Source organism: Callorhinchus milii, unplaced genomic scaffold, assembly GCF_018977255.1.
Source record: "Callorhinchus milii isolate IMCB2004 unplaced genomic scaffold, IMCB_Cmil_1.0 Scaffold1, whole genome shotgun sequence".
Lineage (NCBI taxonomy): Eukaryota > Metazoa > Chordata > Chondrichthyes > Chimaeriformes > Callorhinchidae > Callorhinchus > Callorhinchus milii.
In genome coordinates this window covers 126828627-126854014 of record NW_024704742.1, presented here as the reverse complement: position 1 = coordinate 126854014, position 25388 = coordinate 126828627, and the positions used below count along the sequence as shown (strand labels likewise).

General features: G+C 39.7%; 1 protein-coding gene across 1 annotated transcript in view; it reads left to right on the top strand.

Annotated features, from left to right (window-relative positions):
* LOC103177885 (protein unc-13 homolog B) overlaps nucleotides 1-25388 on the top strand; it is a 304211-nt gene that overhangs the window by 212879 nt on the left and 65944 nt on the right. The window contains exons 11-20 of the mRNA XM_042335427.1: nucleotides 7006-7049; nucleotides 8436-8514; nucleotides 9923-9928; nucleotides 10903-10977; nucleotides 17782-18001; nucleotides 19122-19349; nucleotides 20674-20815; nucleotides 23804-23973; nucleotides 24515-24630; nucleotides 25068-25231. Of these exons, the coding sequence (XP_042191361.1) occupies nucleotides 7006-7049; nucleotides 8436-8514; nucleotides 9923-9928; nucleotides 10903-10977; nucleotides 17782-18001; nucleotides 19122-19349; nucleotides 20674-20815; nucleotides 23804-23973; nucleotides 24515-24630; nucleotides 25068-25231 (1244 nt within the window). The remainder of the gene's footprint in view (nucleotides 1-7005; nucleotides 7050-8435; nucleotides 8515-9922; nucleotides 9929-10902; nucleotides 10978-17781; nucleotides 18002-19121; nucleotides 19350-20673; nucleotides 20816-23803; nucleotides 23974-24514; nucleotides 24631-25067; nucleotides 25232-25388) is intronic.

The window sequence follows — 25388 nt, the reverse complement described above, 5'->3', positions numbered from 1 at the left end:
CTAAGATTGATGAATTTGCCAAGACAAAAAGTCAGATTGATAAAGAAAAAAACTACTTTTGTAATCCAGTTGAAGTATATGATTTGACACTGAAAACAAAAGATGAGTTTCCTATTGAGTGTAAGACTGACCAGATCCTGAATGCTGATAGTTTACTCATGAAAGAGCCTTCAGCGATTGCTGAATATTTTTTGAATTTTGTAGAATATTGTGAGTTATCCTCAGAAGATTTGACTGTGCTGGAGCAAACCAGTTCTCCTAAGGGCCAAACTTGCATGGAGGAAGATGATTTCGTGTGCCAGGAAAAAGAATATTGTATTGAAATAACCCCCCAAACTCAGCTGGTAGAATCCTGCAGTGCAACACGTCAAAAATATACCAGTCAAATAACACCATTACATAACCATGACATGGAGAACTATATTCCATCCGTGCAAAATGATTTTGATATAAATTTATCAAATGCTGTGTATGACGGAGACTACATCAATAATATACCTTTGCCTTGCAGTAAAGCTGAAGGATTGATGGAAAGCACAGGCAATGAAAGATGTAGAAATTGTCAATGGAAATGTGATTATCAGGAATGGGATCATTTTGTGGAGCAAGAAATAGATGGAGATCCTGAGCAGGAAAGCATTCCTTTAGCAGACCTGAGGTCTAGCTTGAAAAGATTGGGGAAAAGGCTTTTGCATTTTAAATCTGTCTTGAAGGCAGTATTTATGAGTTCAGAGAGCAAGGGCTCACAGAATCCTGAAGATTCCCTGTATGTTAATCCAAAAAAGTTTCATAGCAGGAATCCAAAAAATAATTATTCATTGTATAAAAAGGGGGATTTGAGGAAAGTAAATGGAGGCAACAGTGGAAATCAACATGGGGATTCTGCAAAAGAAGCTCGTGGCAGATTAATGGAGAATTTCACTACAGATTCACAGGCACCTTTAGCAAAAGGTTCTTCCACTTATTACCAACCTTCAGCACTCACCAGTTCACCCTGGAGGCTACTGCTTTACAAAACTAAAGAGGCTTTTTCAGATCAAGGGCTTCTGTCTTCTTGTGAAGGACTCGAAATAAATGTCAACCAGGACAAAAATATTTTCTTAGATAATTCCTCTGAATGCAGAGCCAGTGCCCCACAGACTGTGTCCAGGGACTCTGAATATTTAAGCAAATGCATGACTCATTTTAGGAACATTCTTGAAGAAAGACAACAAAGAACCTTAAAAAGCATAGAACATCATGGCCATGTGATATCAGCTGACGAAGAGGAAGCAAGAGTGCAAGGTATATAAAATAAACTCATGAAAGAATCTAGAAATTGTACAACCCTTTGTTGCTGTGTGTCCCTTCCCTTGAAAAAAGTCATTTATTTAATTGCCTGCTTGAATTTTGCATTTGTACAAATAGTGGTTTTTGAATCTTTAAAATATTGATATTTGCAGGACTAAATTTTAATCATTAACATACAGGCATTTAGTAACAAAATGTTGTTGAAGTACTATTCCCTTTTTGCCAATAATAGTTCAGTCTGGATGAATAAAATAAATGATTGTATCTGAGATGCATCTGAATGCATGAAACTGGGAAAATAGCACACCATATTGTGTTTAAAGTAAAAGCACTTTGTCTCACTAAGTGCATTATAATGATATTTTTCTTGTTAATGACTTTTCTAGAATATTTCCATTATAAAAACATAAGAACATAAGAATTAGGAGCAGGAGTAGGCCATTCGGCCGCTCGAGCCTACCCCGCTATTCAATAATATCATGGCTGATCTATTCTAACTCCACCTATCCGATTTATCCCCATATCCTTTAATCCCTTTATCCACAAGAAATCTATCAAACTCAGTCTTAAATATGTTCAAGGACTGAGCATCTAAAGCCCTTTGGGGTAGAGAATTCCATAATTTCACTACCCTCTGAGTGAAGAAGTTTTTCCTCAACTCAGTGCGAAAGGGCTTACCCCTAATTTTAAGACAGTGACCCCTGGTTTTAGTTTCTCCAACCAGGGAAAAAAGTCTCCCACTATCTATTCTGTCATGCTCCTTAATAATCTTATAGGTTTCTATAAGATCACCTCTCATTCTTTAATATTCTAGAGAATATAGGCCTAAATTGCTCAATCTATCCTCATAACTCATCCCCCTCATCCCTGGTACCAACCTTGTGAATCTACATTGTAGCCCCTCCAAGGCGAGTACATCCTTTCTTAAATAAGGAGACCAAAACTGCACACAATACTCTAGGTGTGGTCTCACCAGGGCCCTATACAGTCGCACCAAGACTTCCCTACTCTTATATTCTAACCTATTTGTAACAAATGCCAACATACCATTAGCCTTCCTAATTGCTTGCTGTATCTGCAAACTAACCTTTTGTGACTGGTGTACAAGGACCCCTAAGTCCCTTTGAACGCTAACACTATCTCATCTCTCCCCTTCTAAAAAATAATTGCTCTACTGTTTTTGCCACCTCGGTGGATGACCTCGCATTTCCCTACATTATACTTAATCTGCCACCTATTTGCCCACTCACCTAACCTATCTGTATCTCGTTGCATTTTTTAAATGTCATCCTCGGTGTTTATTATTATGATTATGATTATCATTATGCACAATGTAATGTTGTTGAGCAAGATTAATATAAATGAGACGAACAGAGTAATATCAATGGGTTAATCATTTCTGAGCTGTCACCTAAATATCAACAGGCTGTAGTCAATAATGATAGTTTTACATTGAACTTTTAATATCCAATTCCCATTCAAGTTCATTTTGTTTCTGCAATTGTCAGCGGTCACAAATATTGATGACAGCATGTTTTCCTCTAAATTCTTCTTGGGCTTTTGACATCAAACTACATGATCTGGATCAAAATATCTTTAAAATATTGAAGTATGAGTAATGTGTTAAACCTTCCAGAGAAAAGTTATATTTTGTGATATTAAATAAATATTCCAACTGAAGCTGTTCAGTGGATTATTTATGAAGAACTCAGTAGTTTTTCCTTTTTGGTCTTTGCCCAATGCACCTGGGCTGAGAGCTGTGATAGCAATCCTTCTCTCAGGCCTGAGTGATGCTCTATGTTACAAGATGTGCTTCTGAGGAACTATATTACATCTACTCTGTGCTTCCTCATGATACCACAGATGAGATCAGACGCTGGCTTGGACATTAAACATGTGAATGTCATCCTGTCAATCCGTGACATATTGTTGGAGCTACAATGTACTTATTCCTAAATTTGTAAATTGCTAGAATCTTAACATCAGTTAATTGCTAGGTGTTTGAATAACCCTAACTTATGCCAGATAATTAAATAAGAACATAGTATAGACGTAGATACTGAGTAGTGATCTCTGGGTGCGAATCTACTTTTATGGAATCGTATGCAGCTTTCACTGATCCTGCAGTAAATAACTGGTGCATTAGAGTGTATTTGTAAACTTGCTGGTCAGTTATAGAGCTGAAACAGAATTGGCGGAAAGAGTTTCTGATCTGTATGAGACTTCATTGGAATGTGTTGTAGCATCGCTTAGTTACAACATAAATCAAAATACATTATAAGGCACAATGTAACTAACAACAACAACAAAATTACATTTATAGAGCGCCTTTCATGTCAGGAGGACGTCCCAAAGTGCTGAACAGTCAGGTGTCGGGGCCCGAGCATGGGGGAGGGGTGGCGTGGGGTGAGGGAAGGCAGAGAGGTGGGAAGGCGACCAAAGGCAAGATCGGAGAGAAGGGTCTTGAGACCGGCCTTGAAGGAGGCGAGGGAGGAAGCGAGGCGAGGGGACTGTGGGATGGAGTTCCACAGTGTGGAGGCAGAGAGGCTGAAAGCCCGGCCACCGATGGTAGGGCGGGTCGGGCGAGGGACATGGAGCAGATCGGAGCCCTCTGAACGGAGGGAGCGGGCAGGTTGGTAGGGAGTCAGCAGGTCAGAGAGGTAGGAGGGGGCAAGGCCATGGATTGCCTTGAAAGTGAGGACGAGGATCTTGAACTCGATCCTCTGAGGGATGGAGAGCCAGTGGAGTCGGGCGAGGTGGGAGTGATGGGGTCATGGAGCCTGGAAAAAAGTTTTTTTTTAAATGAAGGGTTCATCTTCAGATTGAAACAAAAGATAAGAGTCAGAGTATTGCAACTATTGTTTTTGCTACTTTATGGCTCGGTATAACTGAAGTGCTCCCTGTCTATACAAATAACTGGGAATTGGCCTGTGGGTTTTCAGTTGCCTGGTGTTTACCGTACATTTCAATGCGAGACAACATTGACCTCAAAGTCCTTCATGTATTATTTGATTAAAAGCTACTAATTGCTTGGTTTGAAATTCATTTTGATGAGCAACAATTCTATAGCAGTGAAGCAGTGTGTGGGTGTTCTGTTGGCATTTATTAACATATTGATTAGAAAAGATGTCCAGTTTATGAAGTTTGTCAAAATATCATCTTTTGTTTCGTGGAGTAAAATGTCATTGTAACATTTGTTTTATTTATTTGAAGCAAAACAAAACAAATTAATGGTGTGTCGAGTAAAGTAACGAGTGTGTGTTAATATGTTTGAAACTGAAACATGGCTATCGATTTCAGTGTGAAAAACTTGATTAATTTTTCTCATGGATATCAGATCTAATTAAATGTTCAGAAGAAAAGTGGCAGTTGACATAATTGAGGTATTTATTAATCTTGGTAAATGGGTTGAAAGTGGAAGCTGTTCTGCTTGCCACTGCAGAAAGTGTTTTGCAGTGTTAACTGCATATTTATCTCATATACATCAAACTGGCCTGCAAAACCTCTGCTCCAAAGGCATCTTTGGTCGGAACTGAATTGTCATGGGTGACGTACTGCAGCTTTGGGAAAAGTTGATTTGTTGCAAAGTGCTTTCAAGACTGAGATTGATAGATTTCTTGTGGATAAAGGGATTTAGAGATATGGGGATAAGGTGGGTAGGTGGAGTTAGAATAGATCAGCCTGATCTTATTGAATGGCGGGGCAGGCTGAAGAGGCCGAATGGCCTACTCCTGCTCCTAATTCTTATGTTCTTATGGGACTCCCAACAATAGTGGCACCAAGTAGGCAGACACATGTTTCTGACCATGATTCATAATTTTGATCTTCATCACATGTGGGAGGGGAAAAAATTGAATATTGGAATAATGAGCTCTCCTAATTTGCTCTTGCATAAATCCACTGAATTCAGGCCACAGAGGCCTGGAGTAACATTCATCCATCCACCTGCTGGCAGGAAGGAGTAGAATAAAATGGTTTTAAAAAGGGAGGATATTAAAATATTGCTGAATATTTGGAATATTGCAATAATAATGTGTATTACAAGGAAGATATTTTATCTGCACTAATAATCTTTGACCTTGCTCTCTCTTTTCAGAAGGGTGTACAGCAGATGGACAGGTTAAACAATTTCTTGTTGCTATATTTACATTAAGGATACACATCACCATTGTCTTGCATGTCATTTTGTCACTGCGTTGCTCACTGACATCGCTTCATTACATTGTGCAAAAGTCCAGGATTTTTGCAGAGTTTGAGATCTATCAACGAGCTTGTTGAACGCTGATTGAAAGTGCTCATTTTTAGGAACACTTATGGATGATTTCGAAGTGCTGTGAGTTGAAGCTGTTCCATATAAACTGTGATTTAATTTTAGATTTTACACTAAATGTGCTTGATCAGGATAATACAGAAGTTGAAAACAAATTGCTTTTTTCTCATCTGTATTTTTGTTGGGGATTTGTCCAGCAAGGCTCAGGGTAGAGTAGGGAAAGAGACAGTAGGAAGTCCATTCCCACTAGTGGAGCTGTACAATTATTTCTTCAGCATTTCGTGGCTGCAGCCTGGTATTGTTGCTTGGTGCACAAAGATTGTGACTGAAGTGCAGTGCTTAAATTTGTGGCATATAAAGCATTTGGCCACATAAAGATTTTTGTCGGGTACAGATCTCAGATTTATTGCATAACATTTTAAGTTACCCAAGAGAGATTCAGAACACAAAAACTCTCAAGTGTATGAGGAATACGCTTTGAGGAATGACAAGATAAGATGGGTTCTCAGCCTTGAAAAGAGATGCTTCAGAGGGAACCTTATTGAGCTATATAAAATGATAAATGGGATAGATAAAGTAAACCACGAACAGTGTCTTCAGATGTACTGCATCGCTGGACAATAAGGCACCAGGCAAAATTATAAAAGGTAAATTTGGGAAAGGCATCAGGAAGTATATCTTAACACAGAATAATCAAAATGTGGCTAGAGTTACCAGGAAGAGTGGTATAGATGAAGACATTAGACTTATTTAAAAACAGTTTGATTCTGTAATGGGAAGTGTTGGTTCTGGAGCAATTAGACTTTGTTCATCTGTACCTGTTGACAGTTGTGGCCAATATTTTTGTCCAGTTCATGATGAGTCAGAGATATGACCAGTTGTTGGGAAGTGCAAAGCATAATTTACATGTACTCAAGGCTTTGTTTTCAGCAATGATGTAACATCTACAAGAATCAATACTTTCGCACTGTTGCATGTGATAGTTCTAATATCAATACAATCAAGATTGCCAATAATAATATCTACAATTGGGCTTTTCTTCTATTGGAGTACAAAAGGGCAAGTTTTTCTTCAGAGTTTTTCTTCCTGCTGCGACGTTAAACACTGTAGGTTTAAGGTGTCATTAACATTTTTATTTCTTTCTGAAATACATCCAATCATCACTGAAAGAACCATTGACTGAACAAACCCTTTAACCTCCAGTGATACTGATGAAATCCTATTTTAAATTCATTCCTCTGCCCGTTTTGTATTGTCTCTATGATTGTTGTTGAGACAATGTGAGAAATTTGTGTTTCAAATACATTTGGAAACAGGATATTGTAACAGCATGAACTGCTTTGTGCATTGCATAAGTGCATTGACAACCTGAATATTTTGTCATTTTGTTTTGATTTGTAAATAACTTATTTGTTTTCCACTCACTCTTTTTTGTGAAACACTAGGCTGGGGGAGATGATCCATCAAAACCGCCTTGGTTTAAAGGAGGGTAAGTCATTCCTTTCTTGATCAGAGCAAATAACACAAATAAGTAAAAATGTTTTATCACGTATCAGGGACTAAATAAAAATTTCATTTTGTTGGACTATTTCTGCCTGTATTCTCGCAGAGCAGCGAATCCTTGCTGGATAAAATTCTAGATTTACAAGGAGAAACAATTATGGCCACCTTTTTGAGTTGTATATACTATCCTTCCACTTTCACTTACTAAGAAACTGTTATCGCCCAATTTTAAGCATTAATCTGTCGCTCCACTTTCTATATCCTGTGAAGTGCTTTGAGACGTCTCAATGGCCCATAAGGCACAATATTAAATGCAACCATTATTAATATCAATGGCAGGAATGGCCTAACAACAAATTTATGTTTGAATGCATTGACCGCTGTTATAGTTATGAACAACAGGCATCAGAAATCAAATGCTTTTAATTTTAATTTATTTTATAATTACATGAGAAACAATAAGCATGGAAAACATTTCTTATCTCTTGAATGCTGTGCAACAGGAGAAGCTGTTTTTCTTAAATCCAGACAACTGTGAAGAGTAATTAGGAAAAACAGTGAACTGGTGCTTGACTATAGCAGTGCTTGAGGCCAATTATAGATCTTTCTATAGATTACATTTGTATAGTGCCTTTCACGTCGGGAGGACGTCCCAAGGCGCTGAACAGTCAGGTGTGTGTGGGGGGGGCGGGTTGCAGGGAGAGTGGAGGGCAGAAAGGATAGGAGGGTAGTCAAAGACGCTGTCGAAGACGTGGGTCTTGACGCGTGCCTTGAAGGAGGCACGGTGGGGAGCGAGACGAAGGGAATCTGGGATGGAGTTCCAAAGGGTGGAGGCAGAGAGGCTGAAGGCCTGACCCCCGATAGTGGTGCCAGCTGGCCAGTCGAGGGGTGTGGAGCATGCCACAGCCTGCTGATCAGAGGGAGTGGATAGGTTGATATGGTCTTAGCAGGTTACAGAGGTAGGAGGGGCAAGACCGTGGAGGGCCTTGAAAATAAGGGCTTTGATATGATGTATATATAAAGTGTGTTTGGGGGTGCTTGTCCTGTTTGGTCTATTTCTTATGTGTAATTGTTAGTGCAACATGCATTAACTCTGTTCATTCTCTGTTTTGTGTATTTATTACTATTGTGCAAAATGTTATTGCCAAAAGTGTCATTTATTTTCAGCTAATCTATTTGCAAGGTTGCAGGGTAAAATTTGCGTGTGCACACAATGCACTGGAAGAATGCTGATATCATCCCATTTGCTATGTGTGCATGCTATGTGCAAGAAGCATTGCTGATATCACTTCACAAAAGAAGTGCTTCCTGTGTATATGCAGGGTGCAGTAAATGATGTTAGCAAATCTGAATACTTTTGGTGTTTTTACAGGACTGGAGGTGGGCTGTTTGGTATTGACAGCATGCCAGACCTGCGGAAGAAAAAACCCATTCCACTTGTTAGTGATTTGGTGAGTTTTTTCCAAAATAAATATACTGGTGTTGTAAGAGATCCCATATATACTTGCAACAGTTTTCTTTTAACTCCTGTTGGTAAATCTACCTCGCCCCCTGTTTTGGCTTCTAATTCTTATTCTTGTTGATTGCCAGGTGTGCACATGCAAGTTGTTTCTTAGAGTTTCAAGCTCAAAATACTGCAGGGTCCTAACCTGTCAAACCATTTTGTCTTCAAATCTAAAATCATGGAGAATTATGTAAAATTCTTAAATTCAGACTTGAGTTTGGAAGCCGGTCCTTTGCAAAGTGTATGAAAAAAAACTTCCAAGCTAAGACTGAATCTAGGAATTTTCCATTATTCTAAAATATCTTAACTGTTAAAACACATGGTCTTATAGGCTAAGACTAGGCCTTTGAAGCCTAGTGTTTGAAGCCTAGTCAAGGTTTGAGCAGTTTTTTTCCACTTGCAGTCATCTCAAGCAGAAAACCTCACCTTCAGCAGAATGACCGTTATGTTAAAAGTATCTGCCTGCACCTTGCAATCACTTGTTCCTGGTTTTATTCCTCCACAGATTCCTTAGCACACCTTGTTTCACCTTTCCACCAGTTACACCCTCATCACCTTAATATATTGCTTTTACTAAGTATCAACACAGAATACAAAATGTTAGGTCAGAGCTACAATGTTAGCTACATTCACTTGATTTCTTTTTAAGATTCTTGAGGCTGGAAATATTTACAGTTTAAACATACATTTTCTTTCTATCTTAATGTACATGTGTATTTCTTAATCTGCCTTTCTACATGGATTCCTTTCTTTATAGTGTTGATGTGTTTCCTGTGGTCAATTAGTTACGTGTTGAACTTTCTCCTTTTAGCTTGCTGCGATGTGTTACACAAACTCAAGGAATTTTACAATGTACTGAATGTGTTATACAGGCTTTCTAAATAATTCTTTAGCAATCTGTTATTGATTTAACACTAATGTTGCTTTAATTTAATGTGTTACTGTTTGACAATTGTTTTTAATTAACTTGAAAAGAAGTATTGGCCAGTTACAAAGCATGCACATCGTCTTGATCAGAATAGTGGAATTATCAAAAAAAATTCTAATTCCAGAGAAATAAGTGTCTTTTGGTGTGTTTATAATCATCAAAATAAATGGGAACTTTATGAAAATTTGAGACAAGATTCTAAATGCAATACTATCCAGATTTGCTGATGATTTGTGAGATGATCCGTGCAGCAAGGTGAGATAAACCCAGTTTTTCATATTAGTGACATATCGAGTTTACAATTTCTGGACTGATACTTTCTACTAGATAAACAACATGCTGACATAACTTATGTTTCCAGCTGACTAGTTGATCTCAGCAATAACATATTATAATTCTTTTGTATGCAATCGTTCCTTTTGTGCAGGCCATGGTAAGTGGTGCAACAATATCCCAACTAGACAAAAAACATGTTTTTTTGTCTAATCACCCCTTATTCCACCACTTCCTTGTTTAATCCTAATTTACAGCATGTTCCTGATAGTTTCCTGTGCTGTATCATCAATATTTTTATCTGTTTGTTTTTGACATAATTTAATTCCACCAAACAGTACTAAATTGCTCTGAAACAGGACTGAACCTTATACACAATGCAGAATGTTGTCAATGTTGAATAGGGATACCTCCAATATGTGTCAGGCTATATGCTCTACAAACAAAGCAACATTTTCATCTCTCTTAGCAGTGCCACAAATTTTCCATGTTGTGATTTAAAAAGATCAAGAGAATTCATAAAAAGCCTGCTTCATATGTTACAGGAATTGCAGAAGCATCATCTTGGCAGTGTCAATAACAACACCAGTGGGCAGAAAATCTATACCCCACCTCAGTAGATTTACTAAATTTCTGGATGCTCTAAAATGCTGCAGAGCAAGACAAAATCTTGACCGAGGTGGAATCCTCCCCCACCTCCCGCTGGAGGTTAAATGCTGGAGGAGAAATGCTAAAACATTTCCATTCACATGGACTGATTCTTGACTGAACTTGGGTTCCAAATAGCTTTGATATCATTTCCTGATTATGGCATTTATAGACTGGTCAAAGATGTCCAGCTGCTAATTGCCCTGAATGTTATATTTTATACTTATCAATCAAAATATTAAAATTATTTCCAAGGTAATTTTTTTTGATGTCTTTTCAACTCTCTGATGTCTATAAGGTTCATCCTTCAGAACTGTAGGGAAAAACAACCTTGTTTGGATTGTTTTTGATTTATCCAAAATATAATTTTAGTTAATATTATGAAGATCCACCTGTTTTAAAAGTTACTTTTGCATGTTTATTCACAGCACAATTTATTTTGTCTCTTTTAACTAATTACTTAACATTTTTGGCTTCACATTACAGTCGCTTGTGCAGTCGAGAAAGGCTGGCATTACCTCAGCAATGGCCACTCGAACCTCCCTAAAAGATGAAGAGTTGGTAAGAACAGTAGAATGTCATTAAGTGTTTGTTCTTATGTGTGTTTATCTCCATACTGATCACTTAGATGAGCTTTGTCACTCTTGAAAACATTCGTCAGTGACCTTCCCATTTATTTTAGAAAGAGAATAAGATCAATTTGTTCATCATCCTTTCTTTACTCCTGAAGCTAGGAACCACTTTGATTGCACAACACATAAGAACATAGGACATAAGAAATGCTAGATGCAAAAAGACCAAGGCCCATTTAGTTCGCCTTCCACTTTCCTGGCAGTCGCATGCACATATGTCCCAAACAACCTTTCCAACAGCAAAATATCTTTCCTATGCATAACATAACATTGGAGTCCTGTAGCTCAGTGGTTAGAGCACTCGCTTTGCAAGCTAGAGACCTGAGTTCAATTCCAGGCAGGGCGAAACCTTGGGCAAGTTTCCTTACTCCACACGCCTAATAATAATCCCTCCAAAAAACAAAACAATAATAAATTGGTCATTTTCAATCTACGACTGTTTGTGGGACATTGCTGTGCGCAATTGGCTGCCGCGTTCGCCCACAAATATACAGTCAATTCACTTTACAGTGTGTTCTGTGAAGCGCTTTGGGATGTCCTTCCGACGTGAAAAGCGCTGTATCAAATGCAAGGATTATTATTATTATTATAACATGTAGGAGCAGGAGTAGGCCATTCGGCCCTTCGAGCCTGCCCCGCCATTCAATCATGGCTGATCTTCTAATCTAACTCCAGCTAATAACCTGACCCTGCCTTATCCCCATATCCCTTAATCCCTTTTGCAATAAGAAATCTATCTCAGTCTTGAATATGTTCAAGGACTGAGCATCAACAGCCCTTTGGGGTACTGAATTCCATACATTCACCACTCTTTGAGTGAAGAAGTTCTTCCTCAACTCAGTGCGAAAGGGCTGGCCTCTGATTTTAAGGTTGTGAACCCTGGTTTTAGTTTCTCCAACCAAGGGAAACAATCTCCCACTATCTACTCTATCATGCCCTTTGATGATCTTATAGGTTTCTATAAGATCCCCTCTAATTCTTCTATATTCTAGAGAATATAGGCCCAAACTGGTCAGCCTATCCTCGTAACTCATCCCCTTCATCCCTGGAGACCAAAACTGGACGCAGTATTTCAGGTGTGGTCTCACCAGAGCACTATACAGTTGCAGCAAGACTTCCCTACTCTTATACTCTAATCCTTTCATAATGAATGCTAACATACCGTTCGCTTTCCTAATTGCTGCTGCACCTGCAGACTAACTTTCTGTGATTGGTGTACAAGGACACCCAAGTCCCTCTGGACACTAACACATTCCAATCTCTCCCCTTCTTAAAAAATAACCCACTCTACTGTTTTTGCTACCTAGGTGGATGACTTCGCACTTCCCTACATTATACTTCATCTGCCACCTACCTGCCCAATCACTTAACCTATCTATGTCTCGCTGCATTTTTTTAATATTGTCCTCTGTGTTGGCACTTCCTCCTAGTTTTGTGTCATCCGCGAATTTAGATATATTAGCTTCAATGTCCTCATCTAGATCGTTGATGTAGATGGTAAATAGCTGAGGCCCAAGGACTGATCTTTGTGGCACTCCACTAGTCACATCCCACCAATCTGAAAAGGACCCGTTTATCCCTACTCTTTGTTTCCTACCCGTTAACCATTCCCCAATCCACGTTAATATGCTCCCCCCAATTCCATGGGACCTTATCTTTTGGACTAACCTTTTATGCGGCACCTTATCGAATGCCTCCTGGAAGTCCAAATAGACCACATCCACTGATTCACCCTTATCTAGTTTACTGGAAATATCCTCAAAAAACTCTATGAGATTTGTCAAACATGACTTCCCTTTTGTAAAGCCATGTTGACTTGACCTAATTTTATTGTGCTCCCTTAAATACCGCACTACCAAATCCTTAATCAATGATTCTAAAAATTTTCCTATCACTGATGTGAGACTAACTAATTAGGAAGGCAAAGAGGAATTATGAAAGTAAATTATCAAGGAATATAAAAAGAAATAGTAAAATATTCTGCAGACATAAATATCAAAAGAAAAATCAAAATAGTAATCGGGCCACGAAGGGATGGACAAGAGAAGCTTACAGGCCGTGATAGCGAAATGGCAGAAATATTAAATAATTACTTTGCCTAAGTATTCACCAGGGAGATGGATCAGGTGGACATGACAGTAGAAGAAGAGATTGAAAACAATATAAGTACATTTAAGATACAAAGGGGAGATATAATCAAAAAACTAACAAAACTCAGAGAGGATAAAACCCCTGGTCCAGATTTGATTGCATCCGCGTTTTTAAAAGAATCGAGGAAAGAGATAGCAGAGGCACTATTACACATATATAATAACTCATTACAAAAGGGAGTAGTACCAGAGGACTGGAGGATAGCTAATGTTATACCTATGTTTAAAAAGGGAGATAAAACAAGCCCAGGGAACTATAGACCTCTCAGCTTAACATATGTGGTAGGAAAGTTAATGGAATCCTTACTGAAGGAGGTAATAGAGAAATATCTAGAAACAAAAAACATAATAGTCAGCAAGGATTTCAAAAAGGAAGGTCATGCTTGACCAACCTCATTGAATTCTTTGAAGGGGTAACAGAAAGAGTAGACAAGGATAATGCAGTAGATGAAATATATTTAGATTTCCAAAAGGTGCTTGATAAGGTACCACATAATAGACTAATGAATAAGGTCAGAGCATGTGGAGTCAGGGGAAAAATAGCAGAATGGATAGCAAGCTGGCTACGAAACAAAAAAACAGAAAAATAGGAATAGGGCCACTAAGGGATGGATAAGCGAAATGGCAGAAATATTAAGTAATTACTTTGCCTCAGTATTCACCATGGAGCAGATTAGGTGGACATGTCAGTAGAAGAAGAGGTTGAAGATAATATAAGTACATTTAAGATACAAAGGGGAGATATAATATAATGAGGGAAAAAGGAATAGAAGGTTATGCTTGAAGGCTTAGTTGAGGAAGGGCAGGAGGAGGCTCATGTGGAGCATAAACACCGGCATAGACCAGTTGGGCCGAATGGCATGTTTCTGTACTGTATATTCTAATGTATTCTAATATAAAATAGTTTTATAGTCATCTGCTCTTTACCATTCCAGTAATAATCCTACATTATGTCCCTTAGCTACCAATTTACAAAGCAGGAGAAATAATCTTTCATAGCGTTGAAGTTAGAATTAAATGCAGATATTCTTACTCCAACACATTCTTTCAACATTGGAAATCCTTGCCTCCACTCTGTTCCTTTGTTCCATCAATGTAGATTGTTGCAGCAAAGGAAGAGTGTGAAGGGTAGGATGTTCCAACCTTCCAATTGCTGCTTGATTTATCGTTTTTTTATCCTGCTTTCTTTTCAACCTTGGTGGCAACCTACACTGTAGGTTTTGTCCCTATTACTTGTTTTCTCAATATCAATAAAAAGAATAATTAACTTTTTCTGGTGATTTAAGATATTAAGAGATGGAGATCTTGGTGTTTTGGTGGACCGGTCACTAAAATCATCATGGTGTTTATTTGGAGACAAGAAAGGATCTGCTGCTACAATAACAAAATTACATTTGTACAGCACCTTTCACATCGGGAGGACTTCCCAAGGCGCTGGACAGACAGAGTTTTGTACGCGAGCTGGGGATCAGGAACAGGGAGGGTGGAGGGCAGGAGGGGAAGCTGGGAGATCGAAAGCACGGTTGAAGAGGAGGGTCTTGAGATCGGTCTTGAAGGAGGCAAGAAAGGGGGCAAGGCAGAGGGACTGCGGGATGAAGTTCCAGAGGGTGGGGGCAGAGTGGCAGAAGGCCCGTCCGCCAATAGTGGGGCGAGCAAGGCAGGGGACGTGAAGCAGGCCAGAGCCCACTGAGTGGAGCGAGCGAGCAGGATGGTAGGGGGTTAGGAGGTCACAAAGGTATTGGAGAGCAAGACCATGGAGGGCTTTGAAGGTGAGGACAAGGATCTTGAACTGTATCCTCTGTGTGATGGGAAGTCAGTGGAGTCGGGCGAGGATGAGGACACGGCTGCAGAGTTCTGGATGATCTGCAGCCTACGGACAGAGGAGTTGGGGAGAGCGACAAGCAGGGAGTTTGCAAAGTCAAGCTTGGATGTTATGAATGCGTGTATGAGGGTTTTGGTGGCCTGTGTTGTGAGACAATGGTGGAGCTGGGCGATGATGCAGAGGTGGGGGAAGGCAGAGTGGGTCGTGGCGCAGATGTGGGGTAGAAAGGATAGTTTCTGGACTGGCTTAGTAATGTGGAGAGTGCATCGATGGATGGTGATGCTGTCAGCGCCTGATGTATGGAGGTGCTGACGGGAGCCAATCAGGAGAGCCTTGGGTCTAGTTTACTCGAAATATGCTCAAAAAACTCGATGAGATTTGTCAAACATGACTTCCCTTTTGTAAAGCCATGTTGACTTGGCCTAATTATATTGTGCTCCTCTATATACCGCACTACCACATCCTTAAACAATGATTCTAAATTTTTTCCTATCACTGATTGTAGACTAAGTGGCCTATGGTTCCCCATCTTTTCCTTTACACCTTTTTTAAATAGTGGTGTGACATTTGTGATCTTCCAATCCATGGGAACTGTTCCAGAATCCAAGGAATTTTGGAAGATCAGACATAAGGCCTCCATTATCTCTTCAGCTGCCTCTTTTAAAACCTTGGGATGCAAACCATCCAGACCAGGGGATTTGTCACTTTTTATTGCTAACAGTTTCCCTAGCACCAATTCTCCACTGATAAAATTTCCCTTAGTTGCTCCCTGTCCTTATCCCCTTGGTGCATCTTTATTGTTGGCAGACTTGTGTTTTCTAGGGTGAAGACAGATGCAAAGTACCCATTTAGGGACTCTGCCGTGTCCTTATCCCCCATTACAACTTCTCCCGTCTCTGACTGAAGTGGACCTACGTTTACCCTCACTTGCCTATTCCTCTTAATATATTTGTAAAAACTTTTACAATCAGACTTAATGTTTCTAGTTAGCTTACCCTCATACTCCTTTTTCTCGCTCTTAATGAGTTTTTTAGTTTTGTTTTGCTGGTTTTTAAAACTCTCCCAATTTTCAGATTTGCTGCTTTTCTTGGCAGTTTTATAAGCTTTTTCTTTTAATTTGATGCTTTCCCTAACTGTTCTAGTTAGCCACGGATGAATTGCTTTCCCTGTGTCGTTCGCCCACAAATATACAGTCAATTCACTTTACAGTATATTCTGTGAAGCACTTTGGGACGTCTAGAAGACATGAAAAGCACTATATCAAATGCAAGGATTATTATTATTATTACTCTTATTCCGCAAGTGAATATGTGACCGCTGAGAATTTTGCACTACATCCTTAAATATTTGCCACTGTTGGTCTACATTTTTACCTCTTAATCTTATTCTCCAGTCTATTTTACCTAAATCTTTCCTCATACCTACAAAATTAGCCCTATTTAAGTTCAGAATACTTGCCTCGGATTTAACTATATCCCTCTCTAACTTAATGCAGAATTCAATCATGTTGTGATCACTCTGCCCTAGAGGAATTTTAATACCTACATTGCCAACTAGCCCCGTTTCGTTACACAGAACAAGGTCTAGGATGGCCTGTCCCCTCGTTGGTTCCTTGGCATGCTGCTCTAGAACGTTATCTCTCATACGTGTTGTGTTTATCAGAGCTGCACTCCAGATCAGGCCTTAGTAATGCTTTATACAGCATCAACATACAGCTTTTGATTGTGGTGACTCTAAAAGGCAGTTCCTTATTTGATTTTATGACAGCCAAGAACTGGCTGCTTTATTCTGCTTCATAATTTGGCATAATCTATACATTCGAAGATTTTGCTTGAGGCATAGTCTCTCCACTTAACAATATAACCGGTGAAGCTTTGGAATATCCTCCTGATGTGAAAGGCGCTATGCCAAATGCAAGAGTTATTATTACGTTGTTAAAAATAGCAACGGTGTATTGCAGTTGCTGCTGCTAACAAAGCTTGTAAAATATGTACATCTGCTCCTTCATAATTCAACCGCAGAAGATCACAATGTGAAATGACCTAAAATGTATTTATTCATTCCATGTGTTTTGGACATTCAATCATTCATTAATCATCGCAGTCAGCTTGTTTATCAGCACTATAATGCTGTGCCTTATAAGGTCATGGGCCTCATTTACAGCTCACTCGGCAACATAATTATGATTAATACTGTTTCTTGATGCTTGGAATGACTTAGCTTGGGTTGTGCTTGGCGCATTGTGCATCAATGGCTCAATGGAAAACTGATTATAGTTAGCACTGAGTTTCTTGTCTGAAGTATTTATGTCCTAGTCCAAATTTAGGGTTCATGTTTAGATTTTTTTTTCTTACCCCCACCCTGTTTTCTTCCCTCCTCTTCCTGAAGGTGTTTTGAATTTTTGACACTGCTGAAATGCAGTTACGTGACTGACATTTTGGTTTTTCAAACACAAGCATCTCCAGCAGTATGGCGTTCACAAATGGGAACCATGATTTAATTTCCCCAGTCTAACTAAAAAACCTTGAGGCCAATTTGCCATACCCCTAAGGCTGGCACAGCTGAGAACAACAAACCCAGCATAAACCGTGAATTGAACCTGGGATAGTTACGGTCTGCATGCCTCAGGAAACTTGCTGAATAACTTGCTGAGCCATTGAGAGCTGAAAACTTAATGTTTAATGGAGCATAATTAATCAGATCCATTTCCTTATTTGCATTGTTGATAATATTTATTCATGCTTTTGTATTACTTCAACAGAAAAACCATGTGTACAAGAAGACTCTCCAAGCCTTAATCTATCCTATTTCTTGCACCACACCACACAATTTTGAGGTCTGGACAGCCACAACACCAACGTACTGCTACGAGTGTGAGGGTTTGCTGTGGGGTATCGCTCGTCAGGGAATGCGCTGCACTGAGTGTGGGGTAAAATGCCATGAAAAGTGCCAAGACTTATTAAATGCAGATTGTTTACAACGTAAGTCTTTCCTGTGTAATTACAAATATAATTTGTGGTTGTTGTGCAATTACTTATTTCTACTGTTTCACCAATATTTGGACAGTTTGTTTTGATTGCAAGAGAGATACAGAATAAGGTCCTTCGGGCTATTTGATTTAATTCTCCCACAATGTCCATCATATCTTCATTCCACTTCAGGTCCTAGTTGTTCTTTATTGTCCGAGAATTGATCACCCTTCCAGCTGCTTATGCCAGGATGCATAGGTTCATCTGAATTGTAAATCCTACCACTCTCTAGATCAATAGCAATCTACTATCAAAGGTCTGTCGGTTTGTCTGCCTGGGGCAATTCTGCTTTATATTCTGCCAACCCCGCAATGCAGCCAAATAAAAGCAATTGTCTGATTGCTTTGAAAGAATAATGTGGAAGTGCTACAAGATGTCTGAAAGCAGTAATGTGGGGATTTTTTTATCTACATGGCTCAAGAATTAAGGATTGAACTGCTGGAATCAGCTTTGATGGTGCAGTGGAACATCAGCTTACAGACCAGGAGCTGCTTACAATCCTGGTTTGGGCTGAGATTGCTGATCTCAGTCAGGGCTGCATGGGGACTCTCTCCTTCCCAAAGTTAGAGTGGGAAAACAGCCAGTTTTCCTGCTCTTAGTCCCCCTTCAGTACTTTTTACTGGTTGTTCACTTTTGTGGCATATGGGTAAGGAGAGGTCAGGCTGAACTTTGAACTTCCCCCTACTGTAGAGTGGCCTGTTGACACTCACTGCTGAGGCTCACACATGACAACTGAATAGGATTCTGCAGGGCATCCAGTGCTTGTGGGACCACAGCCCAGCAAGAGGAGGAAAGACCAGTAGCAATTTGGCATGTGTCCACGGGGGGGAAAAATTAGAAAAAAAAATTGGACACAAATTTAAAAAAAAATTGAATTGCTTAATAATTATATATTAAGCTACAACAGTCAGGAAGAGGCAAATCTAATATACTTAATTGTGATTAAACATATAGTGGCCAGCAAATCCTTGCGATGTGCAATCATAGTAATGTAACACCTTTCACTCATTCTGGGGAATTTTTTTTTATTTCCACGTTGATTTGAAGTTTCTGCTTTGTTGCCTTTGAACAGGAGCCGCAGAGAAGAGCTCTAAACATGGGGCAGAAGATCGGACACAAAACATCATTATGGCGATGAAAGACAGAATGAAAATCCGAGAACGCAACAAGCCAGAAATCTTTGAGCTGATCCGGGATGTTTTTGGAGTGACCAAGGTGGCACATGCACAACAGATGAAGACAATCAAACAGAGTGTACTTGAGGGAACATCCAAGTGGTCAGCAAAGATTACTATAACAGGTACAGGGCAAAAATATACAGTCAATTCACTTTACAGTATATTCTGTGAGGTGCTTTGAGACATCTCGAAGATGTAACAAGGCATTTGTATCAAATGCAAGGATTATTCTTCTTAAAATTATGTCCACATTATCTGTGTTTTTTTATAAACTGGAAAATGTTAGGGATCTTGATCACTGATACACTAAAATGTCAGTCATTTCAAAGGAAGATTCAAAAGTATCTACATAATTTTTTCCATTTAAGTTAGTTCTCCAGTTAGAATAGTTATGCCACTTGCAAGGAACAAAATCTGTACACCATATAAACAAAACAAATATCACACTCAATGCCTTCACAACATTCTAATTGATACTACAAGTGCAGACCAATTATTATTCAACTCATCTGTCATCTGTTTCATTTTATTCAGGCTATTTGCTTTATGTGAAGCCTCTTCCTTCAGAGTTTTCACCATTATCATTAAAATCTTGCAACCTAGTTTCAAGTTAGTACAGATACACAAATATGCTACAACTTCACAAATTGTCATGGAACTGGTTGATGCTTGCAGCCCATGACTCACTTGGCACAAAGTGCTCTCTGTTACAGAAAGATCTTGTTGGCACTTTAAAGTGTTACATAACACTAACGCATTCTTCATTGTTAGATTTCAGGAATGTTACGCTTAAATATCCAAATTCAGTGGCCTCCCTCACTTTGCAGAGTAGAGCGTGACTCTGTCTCTAGTAAAGCTGATTGCTTACAGAATACAGACACTACACTTTATAGTAAATCCTGAGAAGTGCTTTCAGACACCCTCCTAACATGAAAGGGGAAACTCAAAAAGAAGGATTATTTAGTTTTTTAATTTATCCCACCCTACCTCTGTAACCTGCAACTTTACTGCCAGCTGCTCCTTCCACTCAACAAACACTGGCCTGTTTCACGTCCCACACCCGACCCACCCAACTTCAGAGAGTGAGCAATCAGCCTTTCTGCCCCATTCTCTGGAACTCCTTGCCAGAGTCCCTCCACTTTTCCCCCTATCTTCATTTCTTCAAAGCCTGACTAAAGATCAAATTTTTTGACTGTTTTCAATCACCTTCTTTAGTGACTTGTTTTCCTATGTGAGATCTATCGAATAGTATCTTGGTACTTAGTAGTTTTCATTACATTGTCACCATTTATGTGACCAGTATTTATGGAGACTAAGACGTATTTATTGTTACTGACACAGTAATGAATGTGGTGAAAAAGAAACTGCCAGTACTGAGAACTTTGGTGCAGCAAAGCCTCCTAGTGATTTTAAATATTGAAGTGTGGTGTTCAATCTTGTCTGCAGTGGTGTGTGCACAGGGACTTCAAGCCAAGGATAAAACTGGCTCCAGCGACCCATATGTCACTGTTCAGGTTGGCAAAACCAAGAAGCGAACAAAGACTATCTACGGGAATCTGAACCCTGTCTGGGAGGAGAAATTTTATTTGTAAGTTTCCTGTTGACTGTTTTTTCTCATACTTGGAGGAGAATCAGATTCAACATATTTTTGTTTGTTCATTGTAGCCTGTTCAGATTAGCTGGGCTTTCATGTTTGATGATGAGGAATGCATTGATATAATTATGTATTTAACATCACACTTTCCTTTATAAGAAATCTGTCTCTCCTGATCCACTCAGCTTTATAGCTGCAATTAATCTCAACATCCCAGTACTGTGTAGGGCAATGCAATGATCCCTGCTGGATATTTATGCATATCGGATGAGAACAGTCTTGGGCTTGGCTGTGGTGCTCCATTGTGTTGAATGTTCCTCCATTTCTTAATATCAACATCCATGACAAATGGCCCCTTGGATGAAATTTCTGAAGTTAGTTTAACTTATGCCGGAGTTAAAGATCCCAAGATGTACACAAAAAGAGAAAGACATTTCTCCGAATATGCTGACCAACAATCCTCCAGTTAAATTTGGCTTTCACCTAAGGGCAGTTGACTATAGATAGCTAATTCCATGTGAGGCATTTTGAGGTATTTCAGTATGATAATTCACAACGATAAATGAAAATTCCTTCTTTCTAAACCATGTGGTACCCACTTAAATCCCTCAGTACCTTTAGCAGGGAAAGGGAAGATATTGCAAAGAGGGAGAAAAAATCTGTGCATCAAATCACAGAGATCAATTCACATTTTCTCTGGGTTTTAATGTAATTCTTGAAGTGAGATTTTACAGATTGTATCAAGCACAACATTAGCTTTTCATTCTCCGTGCTTTCTGGATGTGGGCATGACCTATTACTAGTGTCAGCTTGTGTTTACTTTGATGCTGGAAGCTTAACGCCTATTTTAGTGATCTTACATTTTAAAAATAGGCCAGCAGAATACAGTTAATGTGCATGATTGAGTCAAACTATTTTTTCTTTGTAATCAGTGTCACATTATACAACATAATGTTGATAGTCATCACTGTGTTATAGCATCTAATTTTAATGCTATTCTTCCTGTCTGGAACAAATGTGCTCAGCCTGCCACACAGCAGCAGAGCGGATGTTTTTCTCAGACTCTCCCACAGCCACCTTTGGACTGAATAATGTGCTCCATTCTTATTTGAGCCTAATAAATCACTTTGACATCTTGAGTTCAGTGTGAAGATTCCCATTTTTGTTTAAATTTGTCATTTTAAGTCTCGGTATAAATGACTCACAGGTCTTGCTTGTTTTTGGTTTAAATATCAGCCACTAATTCTCCCCTTCATTACCTGTCTACTTGCATCAGGCACTGTTTGATTTGTGAAGCATTTTGTTTTAATTTCTTCCCTCTGCCATTTATTGGTCACTTCACAACATACGGCACAAGTGATTGTTTGCTGGTCGCTACATTTATCCTCTTCGGTGCTGGGAGTTTGTAGTGAGATTTTTCATCTTTTCTATTCCAATGTAAATTACTACATTTATGGCCTTTAAAATCTATCTGTCATTCTTTATCTCATCCATCTAATTGGCATAGGTCATTTTGAATTGCGTCAGTATTCACTTGTTGTCATCACGATATCTCGTTCTGAGAGTAAACATAAAGTACTCTCTTCCAGAGGCAGAACAGACTGAAGGAGAATGCGATTGCTCACTTCCTCACCACATAGAATCTTATAGAATCTTTCCTGAACTCCAGGACAACTGAGGTCCTGACCGACTGCCTGTCCGATATCAAGTCCTGGACGAGGGCCAACTTTCTCCAACTCAACGTCAGCAAGACCGAGGCCTTCCTGATTGGCTCGCGCCAGCGCCTCCGCACCTCAGGCGCTGGCAGCATCAGCCTCTATGGCTGCACACTCAACCTCACTAAGCCAGTCAGGAACCTGGGTGTCTTGTTTGACCCTGAACTGTCCTTTCTCCCCCACAACCGCGCCATGACCGGCACTGCCTACCACCACCTCCGCAACATTGCCAGACTCCGCCACTGCCTCACCCCTCAGGCTGCCAAAACCCTCACCCATGCATTCGTCACCTCCAGGCTTGATTACGGGAACTCCCTCCTCATCGGCCTTTCAAACTCTTTCCTTCACAAACTGCAGATCATCCAAAACTCTGCAGCTCGTGTACTCTCATGCACCAGGCTCCGCGACCCCATTACTCCCACCCTCACCTGACTCCACTGGCTCCCCATCCCCCAGAGGATCGAGTTCAAGATCCTCGTCCTCACCTTTAAGGCCATCCATGGCCTTGCCCCCTCCTACCTCTCTGACCTGCTGACTCCCTACCAACCTGCCCGCTCCCTCCGCTCATCAGGCTCCGGCCTGCTCCATGTCTCCCGCCCGATCCACCCTGCCATCGGTGGCTGGGCTTTCAGCCTCCCTGCCCCCACACTCTGGAGCTCCATCCCACGGTCCCTTCGTTTCACTTCTTCCCTTGCCTCCTTCAAGGCCGGTCTCAAGACCCTTCTCTTTGACCGTGCCTTTGGTCTCCCTCCCACCTCTCTGCCTTCCCTCACCCCTACACCACTCCTCCATGCTCGGGCCCCGACATCTGACGGTTCAGCGCTTTGGGACGTCCTCCCGACGTGAAAGGCGCTCTATAAATGTAAATTTGTTGTTGTTACAGCACAGAAAGAGGCCATTCCGCCCGTCATGCTGTGTCGGTTCTTTGAAAGAGCCATCCAACTAGTCCCACTCCCCTGCTTTTACCCCATATCGCTGCAAATTTTTCCTTTTTAAGTAGCTATCCAATTCTCTTTTGGAAGCTTCAATCAAATCTGCTTCCATCACGCTTTCAGGCAGTGCATTTCCAGATCTTAACCACTCTCAAGGCTTGTAATTATAATTGTTCTCAGTCCAAGGTAGAGAACAAAAGGGAATTTTGCAGAAAGTCCTTTCAGACTTCAGTACAATCAACTATAAATGGAACTTTTCAGGTTTTGTAAATAAATTGTGCTGTGTTGTTTTCTGTGTAATTTTTTTCCTCATCAGTTTATTCTATTTGTCACAGTGAATGCCACAATTCTTCTGATCGAATCAAAGTACGGGTTTGGGATGAGGATGATGATATTAAGTCACGTGTTAAACAAAGGCTAAAACGGGAATCAGATGATTTTTTGGGTCAGACGATCATTGAGGTTCGAACACTAAGTGGAGAAATGGATGTCTGGTACAATCTGGGTGAGTAAAAGGATAATATTTATTCATTCGATCGATTTCACCTTCAGTCCATTGTCCAGGTTGGCCACCATTTTTTCAGACATTTCCTCATTGCATCTTGGCAAACGCTCTTTTTTAATGTTAGAAAATTAATAATTTGTAAATATAGTTGTAGTAGCTACTGCAAAAAAACGTGCAATGTAAGAAAACAGAATGGATGTGAATATTGCCACTCAGTCTGGTAAATGTTTTCCACAGAATAATTAATTTTCTCAATGTCTACAGAATGAACATTGCAAATAGCATAAAACAAGTAATACATTAATCATTTAAATGGACAACTGTTGTAGATACACATTGCATTCTTTGGTCTTCTATTATTTTTTAAACTCCCCCCCAAAAAAACTTTTTTTATTTTAGTTGTTCGACTGGGAGTGAATTGCATGTAAAAATTAAAACTTTGCTTTGAGCTTTGTTTGTTCTGTGCTGTGTGATAAATTATCCACTGCTTCAAGTGTCGGGTAAGACAAGGCAAACTGACCTAATTTTTTTCTTCTTTCAGAGAAAAGAACAGATAAATCTGCAGTTTCAGGTGCTATTCGACTGCAGATCAGTGTTGAAATCAAAGGTGAAGAGAAAGTCGCTCCTTATCACATCCAGTATACCTGCCTGCATGAAGTAAGTGCAGCCTCTCTGGGTGACTGAATGACGTTGGACCGGAATAGAGTACTGGATGATTATCAGTACATTACATTGCAGTAATCCAATGAACAGTTTGCTCTGCTACAGACTTGATGGGCTGAATGTCCTCCTTCGGTACCATAATTTTTTATGATTCAGTGATTCTCACAGTTTAGACCCCAACATTATCACCACGTATTATGGTGAACACCTGGATATACAAGCTGCCTTTTGAAATTGGCTTTAGTCTGAAAACTTATCAGATTCCAGTATCGTGGTTTGGGAATTTCAGCAAAATACCAGGAGATAGGGGTGAATTTCCGTGTGGAACAGCCATCTGTTTAAATAAAAGCTTGGTGCGGTCTTGTACTTTGATACTGATTATACTGTTGGATATTTTCTGGAATGCTAAGCCTATGACTGTTATTTTGCAGAATCTTTTCCACTGTCTCACAGACCTTCTGAGTAATGGTGTTGTGAAAATACCAGAAGCTAAAGGAGACGACGCTTGGAAGGTTTACTTTGACGAGACCGCACAAGAAATAGTGGATGAGTTTGCCATGCGTTATGGCATTGAATCCATTTATCAGGCAATGACGTGAGTTTAAAAGGAAAAAATGATTAAGAAGAGAAGTAATAAATTGTGGGACAAACAAAACCTGAGCATTTATTTTTTTAATCAATCACACCAATAGAAGAAAGGGAATCTATTTTTTATTTTTAAAAAAAAATGTAATACCAATCTGAAATGAGGG